The 12,189-nt window shown below is 31.9% G+C and overlaps 1 protein-coding gene across 2 annotated transcripts in view; it reads right to left on the reverse strand.

The window, feature by feature from the left end:
- The window catches only part of LOC148598369 (dual specificity tyrosine-phosphorylation-regulated kinase 4-like), an 87,347-nt gene that overhangs the window by 45,037 nt on the left and 30,121 nt on the right, over positions 1–12,189 (reverse strand). Inside the window, exon 1 of one of the 2 annotated variants that reach the window (XM_088560053.1) lies at positions 10,337–11,683. The exons of the other annotated variant lie outside the window; for it this stretch is intronic. Coding sequence (XP_088416179.1) covers positions 10,337–10,393 — 57 coding nt within the window. The 5' untranslated portion in view covers positions 10,394–11,683. Of the gene's footprint in view, positions 1–10,336; positions 11,684–12,189 lie in introns of those variants that run through there. 2 annotated transcript variants of the gene reach the window in all.

Genomic DNA, 12,189 nt, shown 5'->3' on the forward strand with positions numbered 1-12,189 from the left:
ACAAATTTAAGTAGTCCACAGGTTCAGTTTTCATAAGATCCATCAACACAGGCAAGTTTCTAAACTGATCATTGAATCCTGTACTGTGACTAAAAACTAGAAGAAAGATTACTTTTCCTGTTCTTGTACCATTTTTCTGGTGAAATATATCAATAAAACCGGAGAAAATCGCTACAGTTTAGAACACCAAAACACAAATCTACTCTTATTTCCATAAATGCCAGAGATAAATTAGTTATTTTTCACAGCTTATTGATTCTAATCTCTCCAATTGAAATCATTAAAATATGAAAAATTATAATAAATTTCTCTTTTAATCCGACAGATTAGATTTTGTTAATTATCTCCACACAGTGGTCCCATTGTTGAAAACTATAAGTGATTAATTTTTTTTTCCTATCAAATCTACAAATTCATTCCTCATTATCATTCATAAGCTGATTGAAATTGCTCTGATTTCACAAGTGGTATTTAAATCTCTTTCATTTGAAAATTGAAATTTTAAGGATTGTAGACTACGGTTTTATCTAATCTATGTTTTCTTTGATTTTTCCATTTCATGGGGTAAAAAATGTTACACAGTATCCAACTGCTCATCTTAAGCCATAAACACACCCAGCTTATAGGCAAACTAAACAAAATTTCCTGGTTCTCAGGCCCTCAAAATTCTCTTGTTAGGGCCTCATGATGATTGCCCATTTACAATCACACTTGTTCCCAGGCCCTCAAAATTCTCTTGTTAGGGCCTCATGATGATTGCCCATTTACAATCAAACTTGTTCCCAGGCCCTCAAAATTCTCTTGTTAGGGCCTCATGATGATTGCCCATTTACAATCACACTTGTTCCCAGGCCCTCAAAATTCTCTTGTTAGGGCCTCATGATGATTGCCCATTTACAATCAAACTTAAAAAAAGCAAAAATAAAATCACCTTCCTCATCATATTTGTTTTTTTTTTTTTTTTTGGGGGGGGTGCTAAGGAAAAAAGTATAATAATATATTTTTAGGCTGAGAATTGTTCCATCCTTGGTTTGGTTTCACTTAGGGCCAAAGAACCACAAAATTAACATGGAATGTCCTGGGAAAATTTTGCTGAATAGAGTTGAAAGTTTAGGGATAGTGAAAGGCATGAATTAAAAATGGTCCAAATTAATACTTTAATGATGAAAATATGAGCTGTTCCTACCTGTTTACCTTTGCAGCAGTTTGTGTGGGGGGTTCTCCCCAATTGACACTGTCTAAATAGGGAATTTTTTACTTGAAATATCAACAGAACATAAAGAAACAGACTACAGGGCAGAAATCAAGCTACATGGTATAACAGATGTCACAGATTTTAAGGACAAATTGGGGCTCTGAAACTGGCCTGTAAAAGGAGTCCAAAGTGATGCCAAAAATCAGTAAAATATTTAGAAAATGTGACTGGAAGCCTGCACTGAGATGTTAATGTTGTTGTATGAAGTCTGTAAAGACATGTGTTGATATTTCACTGGACTCATATTATTGTCAATTATAATCCACTTCAGCAGATTTACATTTTACAACAAGCACTTTATCTAATCCTTAATTGATAGTGCACCAGCCCCCTTTAATTGATAAGTACTTTTCACAAAAAAAAATGAACTTAATGGTATCCATGCATTGAAATATAAAAAATTAATTAAGAAATGTAATTGCCCATCAGAAAAGACTGTCTACTACTAAAGGCTGTTAAATGACACAATTATATCTAATAATAAAAAGTAATATCCAGGAATTTTTTGACAGATTTATTAATAATGAACTAAAAGCAAATGCATTTTTGCATTCAGTAACAATATGCAATATCATTTCTGTAAATACTTAAATTTCAATTTTACGGTATTTTTATGACACCTACTACTTGTAACAAAAGGTGTGCAAATCAAATGTTAATTATATAACCAGGTGCATTAATTGTATCCATTTACCTGAATAAATACACCAGATTTCAAAATTCTCTTTAGCAATGTTTATAAAGGTTTAGACATATATTGATGTAGGTCTATAGACAATATTCTAAACTGGGAAGTCAAGAAATGTTCCCGAATCATACAGTCCTACTGAACAGAAACTGGTACCAAAATAAGCATATTTGTATAGCAAAACTTTTGTCTGAAATGTTGGCCTTCCAAAAAAGATTTTAATCGATGCAAATTTTCCTTTTGTCGATAGTATCAGTTAAGAATCTAATTTTTATTTTAAATCTACAAAAACGATTTCCCAGATGAAAATCTCCCTTGCTCTTCACAGTGTGACCTGCCATTTTACACCAAATATTCTTTACAGGAAATGGGGAAATGTCTAAACTAATGAGTTTTTCCAAATTTGGAATATTGTCTATCCATAGATCTCCTGCAACTTGAACAATGTTTTTCTTTCCTAATATCCTTAGTCTCAAGCTGCCATCTTTAAAATATAAATGAATCAGGCCAAAACTAACATTAAGTTTGTTCCCCCTACCCTACCTGCCCACAGAAATTTGCCCTATCCAAGTAATTTGATTGCCCTTCTTTGACAATATATTTTCCTTAATTTTCAGAGCAACATTTTTCACTTTTTTGATAATAAATATATATACCTAAACCCAGGAGGTAGGGTCAGGTGAGAGAAAACAAACAGTATTCTAATAGTGGCCTCACCTCTTTAAAACATTCTGATAAGAAAGTTGCATATCCCTTAATTGTTTAAGGTTATTTTAAATATTTTAAAATCGCTTCGACACATTATATGGTCATTTAATATCAGCCTTCTTAATGTTTAAAAAAAAATGATACATTAAACTTCATAGTATTTTAACATGATCTCAGCATCAACAACACAAACCATTTAATCTGCAATGAAGCAAGAAGTACCCTAAAAGCTTATCACCCCAATTCTTCATAATTTTAATAACACATCAATAGTCATTAACAATTAATATAAATATAAAATTAGCTGATTTTACCATAACGACCCATTAGGTTCAAACAAAAACATTCAATTATTAATTAAGAATCAATGTTCAGTGACTTATGACACACAATAACTTTTTGTTCTGATTTATGATGAGGTGTGAAAACCAATGTATTGGAAATTAGATTAGGGTCACTTAGGGTCCACAAGTACAACTCCAACTAAAGACCAGGCTGTTGGGAAATGAAAGTCAGCAAGCTAACAATTAAATAAATATTAAAGTTAACTGTTTTTTTTTATTCTTAATACAAAAAGAAGTCCTCATAATACTTTCACCATATGAATGGTGATTTTACAGAATCATACAATAAAATCTATATTTAGTATATATCATTGTAATTTACATATAATGGTAAATATTCTGAGAATAGGTGATCCAATTCATTGCACTTCATGATACAACAGACCCTTTGCTTTGTACAATTTCAAAGAAGCAACAGCCTGAAAGTATCCATGTCACCACTTCAAACCAACCAGTGGTCACTCTATCTCCTAAATGAAATGCTGAGTGCTTGGCAAAGAAGTATTATATACAAACTTTGTAACATCTTTTTGGATTTCACCCATAACATTCCACATTCAAAGTAAGCATGCTATCAAAAGACCACTGAAGAGTTTATGTAAATATGTGCTTTATCTTTATTAGTCTTTTTTTGATCAATAATTCAGAATACTTATTTTCACCCAATATTCAATGTAGTTTGATAAACTATTTGAACAGGAAAATCAGAAATGGTCTGATGCAACAATATTTCCAATACAAATTTTCTCGGGCATCTTTTTTTTTTTGTTTTATTCTTATGTGCTTTTCTTTATTTTTTGGTTATCCAATCCTGTACCATTCCTGTCACTTTACTGACACAATAGCAAAATATTTTCTCATTTTACACTGTACATATGGTCCAGGTTTTGCTCAATTTGCTCAATTGCCTGTAACAAATTCATTGGGCAAGTATAATAGGCCTATTGGTTGGCAAAGAAAGATGGGCAGTAACTATAATTTTGAAAATTAAAGACATCTAATTTATCACTATTATAATTTCAGAAAAAAGAAGAGTGTAAACTGATATTGTATTCAACAAATAGATCATGATGCTGAGGGTCATCATGGCAATATATAGACAGGTTGGTTACCTCAAATAGATATATGGACTATAGTGTAGCTGAGGTCCATTGAATTGAATTTTTTGGGGTTCCATATTATTACAATTTGACCCCATGCAGCATGAACTATTTGTTGTACTATACTTCTATGTATAGTTTACTCTGGAATAAATTATAACCCTCTTCATACATCGTTATACGGACCTGCAGTTACATCTAAGAAAGTAAACAAGAACAAATTTTAAAAGTATCATAATTTAAAGGTAGCAACTGTATCCCACAGGCATTAAAGATAAATCAATCATTTAGTCCTAATTATAAAACACAAAAGTGGATTTGATGGCTATCACATATATTGTACTAAACTGAGTGATTGTCAAAGTAATGTATGTTGGTTTTAGTGCTTGCCTTTAGCTCCTAGAACGAAGCCCGAGGCTAGTAAAAATTGATTTGGGCTAGTGAACTGAAAGGTACTTTTCTTGCTTTGAGCTAGTAGAACCCTAAAATGTCTTCAATTAATTGGCCTAGTTGTTTAGAATTTTGAAGGAAAGGACTGAGTTTTGAACAATTTTATTATTTCTATAAAAAATTGATTGATTGCATTTTTGTGTCCAATTGCAGATTCTTATGCAATTCAGAATGAGAAGCAGCATCCAAAGCTAGGTATGTAACCCCACAAAAAAATTAACCAAGTAGCCAACCAGCTGTCTACCTCTCTCTTAAGTATGTTTGTAGAAGAGTAGTAGTTCACTACCAGATTTAATGTCTTTGATACTTGTTGACAAATCCACCCCCCCCCTTAAATCAAGACAAGCAGACTACCAAAACCAAAAACAAAACTAAACAAAACACCAAATCTTTTTATTTACTTGTATAGGATGGTATCATTGGATGTACTTTTAGATCATTTTTGCCTTACACCTTAACTTTATTATTCTGATCTTATTCCCAAAGGTATGAACAGTACTGGTAATTAACACGAAAATGACTTATCACCATTAATTAATCACCTAGCTTCACAAACAATCAATGCCATGTTAATCTGATTAGAGCTGTATGTCAGCTAGACTTTACATTCATGAACTCAAGAGTTTTATAGAAAGTGAAACAACTAGAAAAAATGTGAGCAAACCTCACTAAAGCCACCCCCCCTCACTAAGCTCCCTACTCCAGTAACCATATAAACATTGTCACCAAACAGGACAGTGATATCACTTCAGTCTGAAATTGAATCCCTTGAAATGGCACACCTACATGTATATATTTAGTCTTGTAGTTTCAGAGAAAACTATCATGAAAGTTGTAGAAGAACAAATGAAAGAATGGACACCATGATACACGTATCGGTATATTCCTCCTGCTGAGTGGGAAGGGGCGGAAAGGGGGGTGCAGGGCACTTATAGTTAATTAATTAAGTAATTTTTTGTGTGCAGTTGGGCATTTTATTAAAAACCTGCAGTCCTTTTCACAAAAAGTTATGTGGAAAATTAGGTTATGACGTCATAGAAGATCAAGGTGTTATGATGTCATAGTAGATCAAGGTGTTATGACGTCATAGAAGATCAAGGTGTTATGACATTGTAACTTACAACCAATTTTACACTTACATCTATTTGTGAAAAGGACTGCAGTCATACATATGTTATCAACCTAAAGTACTTTCTTTCTTTGTAAATCAACTTAAGTGGTTTGTTGAAAAATGTTTGTTTAGATTTTTTTTTAAATTAAATGTTTACTGGACCATGAAAAATCATGTTAATTCACTACAAAAAGCAATTCTTTCACAATTACCCTGCATTGTCTACTCAACTGTTTTTTTGTTTTTGTTTTTGTTTTTTTTTTTTCACTGTTTGTCCAATTAAGACAGACTAAATGTGAAAAACAACACGAAACTGCAAACATTAATTGAAATTAGCAAATGTTAAATTAAGGAATGGACCCCTTCTGAGATTGATATGCAAATTTACTTCATATCTATATTTATCATTACATGAATAATGCATGAATTATTGATGTTCCATTAATTCAAAATGAGAAAAAAAAAGTAAAGCTGATTTTTAACTTAATACAAATATTGCCATACCTTGATATTTTGAAGTCAAATGTATCATATGTCATTGCATACACCATTATATTTAATCAAGAAATCAGGCCACCTAATTAGCTTGCAATATACTACCATATTGCATAGCATGGTGCAAGTATAGCATCGAAGTCAAGATGTCAAATTGCTGGCATTTTAACCAAACTTGAAGTTGCACATGTTGTAGTTCTAGTGGCATACCTCAACTTATACATGAAATGAATATCAAAGGGCATCCTAAATATTGTGCAACATATACCCTATCTATATAACACTATGCACGAAATTTGAAATTACTCCATATATTGGGAGCTGAAATTTTCTGTTTCATTCCATATAATGAGAAACGGCAAAGTCCTACGAAACAGGAAGTTGATTTTCAACAGCACACATAGTCGCTAGCAACATATGATCTATCTATATAGTCACAATAAATTTGAAATATATTCATCCATTGGTAGTAAAGATACTTGTGATAAAATTGGGACGGACAGACGATATAAGGAACAGACAAGGTGATTCCAATATCCAACCCACTCGTTGGAAGGGGGTATAATTATAAATTAAATTGTACAAGCTTACTCTTTGAACTATATTTCAAAATATTCATGTTATATTCCTATACATGTTTACATTTCTGAAGCATATAATATACACAGTTCTGATCAGTGCTTAAGTACCAGTCCAAATAAAATTCAGACACTGCCTATGATAAGGTGATTCATGGTGTAGGAAAACCCACAGAACAGACATTGCTTTTTTGGTCTACATATGCTATATTTTTAAGTGACAATAGTCCTTTCTGTATTTAGATCTGTACTTTTGAGAAAACTACACTTTAACTTCCCGCTAAAATCAACCAAATCAAACCAAATCAAGAACCATAACTCTTGCAAAGTGCTAAATTTATGTACAATCTATATAAATTTTATCTCAAAAGCGCAACCCCCAAATGAAAAACTAAGACTGGTTATGTGATCTATAACAATGTCAGAACAAGAAATAAAGCTGAATTTGGTGGGTTTTTGACATGCATGAATTACCTCCTGTCTGATTTTTATAAAGACTGCTACTTAATTCACATCTTATGCAACAGTTTAATATCATAACATAGTTTGCTGTCACTTTGTCAGTCTGTCTGTCCACCAAGAGCCAAACTTTGCTTTAGAGAGTTAAAATAGTTCAATAGTTTGTTGCAAGGCTTAGTGAAAAACATCCACACAACTAAAATCTAGGCTCTATCATGTAATGTGGAAAACCCATAACAAAGGACGGCTCTACAATCTTTAGACATTATACAACTTGAATGCACTTCATCAAATTAAAATTTCTTTTCATTTATAATGTATTTCTCAATGTACTTGGAGTTCATGATTAAATCAAAATCATTCTCATTTTCAAAATGGATATTGTTGTAAACTTTCTTTTTTAGATTCAAAATAACTCACAAATTATGTCAATGTAAAATCGATAGTTTGTATTGCATATAATAAACTATTGATATTTAAGACCTCATTGTTAGACACTTTTGACATTGTATAAATTAAATATGCATTACATGTGATGTGAAGATCTTAACTTTGAATGGGACCCACACTAAGATAGACTTCTACCATACCAAGGTGATACAGTATTAATGAAAAGAAATATAGTATGTTGAGCATGGTGATTTAGAAGGTGTTGGTAGCTCAGTCAAACAATACCTATTACTATCAACTTCAATGTAAGGCAGGTGTATTCAGTAAGAGGATGAAGTCAGAAGCCAGAGAAGCTATACTAAAATTAAGATATGGCACTGGTGGAATAAAATTAAGAAATAAATCAAGAAAAATCAATTTTATCCTTGTTTCACCAGCGCCTTTGATGTTGCATTGTTTTATCCAAAGTGATAGGAAAGGGTTAAATAACAGAGTGATAGGAAAGGGATAAATAACAGAGTGATAGGAAAGGATTAAATAACAGCGATAGGAAAGGGAAAAATAACAGAGTGATAGGAAAGGGATAAATGACAGAGTGATAGGGAAGGGTTAAATAACAGAGTGATAGGAAAGGGATACATAACAGAGTGATAGGAAAGGGTTAAATAACAGAGTGATAGGATAGGGATAAATAACAGAGTGATAGGAAAGGTTAAGTAACAGAGTGATAGGAAATGGTTAAATAACGGAGTGATAGGAAAGGGAAAAATAATGGTGTGATAGGAAAGGGTTAGATAACAGAGTGATAGGAATATGATAAATAACAGAGTGATAGAAAAGGGTTAGATAACAGAGTGATAGGAAAGGGATAAATAACAGAGTGATAGGAAAGGGATAAATAATGACATTAATAACAAGCCTGTGGTAAAACAATGTTAAAATGGAGTTTCTTTGATTTATATTTATTCTAATAGAACTTGTTTCTTAGTATTGTTGAATAGACAAAGTCTATGATGTTGGTCATGTTTTTTTTTCACTTTTTTAACTCGGCTGTAGTCTAAAGAGCTATGAAACACATCATATTATGATATGTAGTTGAATATTTCTAATGTCAAGAATGGTTTTGGTTCTGTGGACTTTCTAAGTTTTCATAATGGACTGGAGATTAAGCATGACCTGGATACAGTGATGTTTTCTATGTATGAAAAAGAGCCAAAATAAGGTTGTCTCCCAATGCCAAAGGCATGATTATGTTTACAAAATTTCAAGAAATTTCCCAAATCCTGCTATTAATTTTTTTCAATAAGGCATGTCAAGTCAATGCTCACCAAATAAAGTGGAAAAGTTTCTATTCTAACTCCAATTTTAAATTGTTCAACACTTCTCATCTCTTGTTAAGACAGCTGTTAAGTACCAGTCCACATAAAAATTAGACACTACCAATGGTAAAGTGATTCATGGTGAAGTAAAACCTACCAAACAAACGATGCTTTTTCAGTCTACACATGCTAAACTTTCACATAACAACAACCTTTTCTGTATTCAGATTTGCAATTTTGAGAAAATCATACATTTATCTCCCACTAAAAGCAACCAAATGCAGCCAAATCAAGAACGATAACTCTTGGAAAGTGCAAATTTCATGTACAATCTATATAATTTTTATCTCAAAAGTGCAACAACCAAGTGAAAATTTAAGACTGGTTACATGATCAGTTACTGTTTATGAAAAAGAAATAAAACTGAATTTGGTGGGTTTTTGACATGCATGAATCACCTTCTGTTGGATTTTTAGGAAGAGTGCAACTTAATTGTAAAGACTCACGTAACCAGCTGTATGATGAAATATAATGGACTTACCAAATCCCCAGTTCTGTTATGTTCTCATTTTTTTCCCAAATTGAAAGGCACATGCACTTTTAAAACAATTGAAAAATTACTGTGATATCCCAACTTTTAGATGACCTCATAATGATACATGTAATTCTATTAATACAATAATTAATGTTTAATTGAAGTAGAAGTAAAGTAACAGGTTCATAAAAAAATTAAACTTGGGACATAACATGTATTATCTCCCCTTGCAACTACAGCTTCACCTATTATTCAGGTCACTATGTCCAATGTGTAAAAATTAGGAAATACAAGCTGGTAACCCAGACCACAATTTTGTTTCATATTTTCTATATGTTCAACTAAATTTTCACCAAAAGTGCTAATAAAACATACTTTAAAAAGAACTTGATATCATTGAGACTGAATCGATCTCTGTAGGCCCTGTTGTGGTAAAAACACTGTATATCAGCCATGCATGACACCCTTAAGTTGACCTTAAGGTCAAAGTTCAAGGTCAAAAGTCACAATACATCAATACATCTAACTATGGTATGCAACATATCACCTAGGGCTGATATGCCCTCATGCCCACTAATCAAAAGTATATACCTTACAACCAAACATTTCAGCCTGGACAAGAATCTAGCTGTCATGTAAAATCATTAATTTGTTCTGGAGGTCAAAGTTCATATTCAAGAGTCACCAACCAAGGTGCAATATAACACACCATCTTACTTGATCAAACCTCATGCCAGATATTAAAATTCTACACCAAAGGCGAAAAAAAAAGAGACCCCTCACTTTCATATATTTACATTTGATGTGTGCAGTTAACACGCAATATTTGTTAAAACAATAATGAAATAAACCCATGTTCTATAATGACCAGACTTTGCACTATATATATCAAGGAACTACTTACTTTAGGTTCCTGCTGATAGTAAACCAGTTGTGACTGGTTTCCAGCTGCATTTCCCATTTCATAACAAGATTCTAATTAGACTGGTCCTTTCTTTGAGCTTCATACCTGACATCAGGAGTTTTTACCCAAATAACAGTGCAGCAGAATTAATAACTCTCCAATAATGCAAATTGTATTCAAGTAGGTAAAATAGTTACTAAAGGTAAATCCATTGCAGATCCACTAGAACCGCAAGGTATAAATTGATCAATTAAACATCTAGGTCATCAAGTGAGGTTCCTTTGTAAATTTCAAGTGCCTCTAATTCAAAAATAAATATCACTTTTCAAATATAGAGTTCCTCACTATAAATCAATCTGAAGTGATATCATCCTTTTCATACCCGTGCCAAGGGTATTTGTCTGTCAAACACTCATATTTGATCCGTAATTTGTCTGTGGAGATATTTATACTGAATTATATGTTGAACTATATTGTCCCAATCTGTCCTGATGGTAATATGCCCTAAAGCAAGTGGACTCACTATAAATATTTAACAATGCAAGATTGAGTCCAATACCATATATATCACTGGGGTATATAAATAGTCCAATATTCAATACGAATTATAATAATTAAAAAAACTATGTGCTTTCAGTACACAAATTATCGCAAAACTCTAATTTTCATCAAAATCTTCACTCAGCCAATCAGCTATAAAAATTCCATCAAACTTCAATAGAAATGAAGTATCCGTAGACCAAAGGCAGAGATCCATCATAATATCCTTCTTTAATGGAGAAGAAGTTTAATTAACAATGACATCAAACTAAAGTTCAGTTACCTTCTGTTTTCTCAATATACAACCTTTGTTTGTAATCTTAGATGTACTGTCAAGATACCACCAAAAGAGCATTGATTTCTTCTGGATTATGGAAACCACATAACTCCTAATATATTATATGGTGATATATCATATATTTTTTTTTAAGTTGTAGATCATGATGCACTTCTCAAATTCTAATATTTCTTTGATCATAAAATAATCTTTGACCTTTGCCTGCCATATACTACAGTATCTGTAAAAATTTCCTGCAAATCTAATGGTATATACAGTTCATCCACAGAATAGAGCTGAGATTCACTGAAAGGTGTTGACTTTAGGAAGACAGCAGCAAGAATCAGCCATCAAGGTTAAAGCTAAAAAATCTCTCAGAATAGCTTTACACTTTATCTTACTATTTTTTTTTTCTAAAAGTTCCAATGCTTAATTATAATTCAAGAATCTGACCTGCATACTCCTTTAAAAGTCATCTGAACTTTTCATTGAAATAAGTCTTTTTCAGGAGACTTCAACAATTCAAAATGTATTTTAATACTTTTTTTTCTAAAAATTCCAATGGTTACCTATAATTAAAAAATCTGACCTGTAAACTCCTTTTAAAGTCATCAGAACTTTTCAATGAAATAACCTGTTTTTTATTTTTTTAATCTTAAAAAACTTCAGCAATTCAAACAGTATTTTGTAAAAAAAAACAAAAAAACAAAGAATATGAATCATTTACATACGAGTAATATTTCCCAATAATATTTTCCCTTAAAGATTTATTAATTTATTAGCCATAATAAACCATAGAAGAAAAAAACAATCATCAACAGTTGTTATATAAGAACAAAGGTATGACTGATAACCACATACATGTGTAACTATCAATAAATCAATAAATCTATAACACTTACACTGGGAAGTACCAGAAATCAAGATGGAGTAAGAATGTGATGTAGTTTCACTTCCTTCCATTTCAAAACTGATTTTAATTGATACTGAGCACTATCAGTAGTTTATCATCTTAAAAACGTTAATTGAATTGAAA

Source organism: Perna viridis, chromosome 14 (genome assembly GCF_037379345.1).
Source record: "Perna viridis isolate PV_CMFRI_1.1 ecotype Kerala chromosome 14, ASM3737934v1, whole genome shotgun sequence".
NCBI classification, from domain to species: Eukaryota; Metazoa; Mollusca; class Bivalvia; order Mytilida; family Mytilidae; genus Perna; species Perna viridis.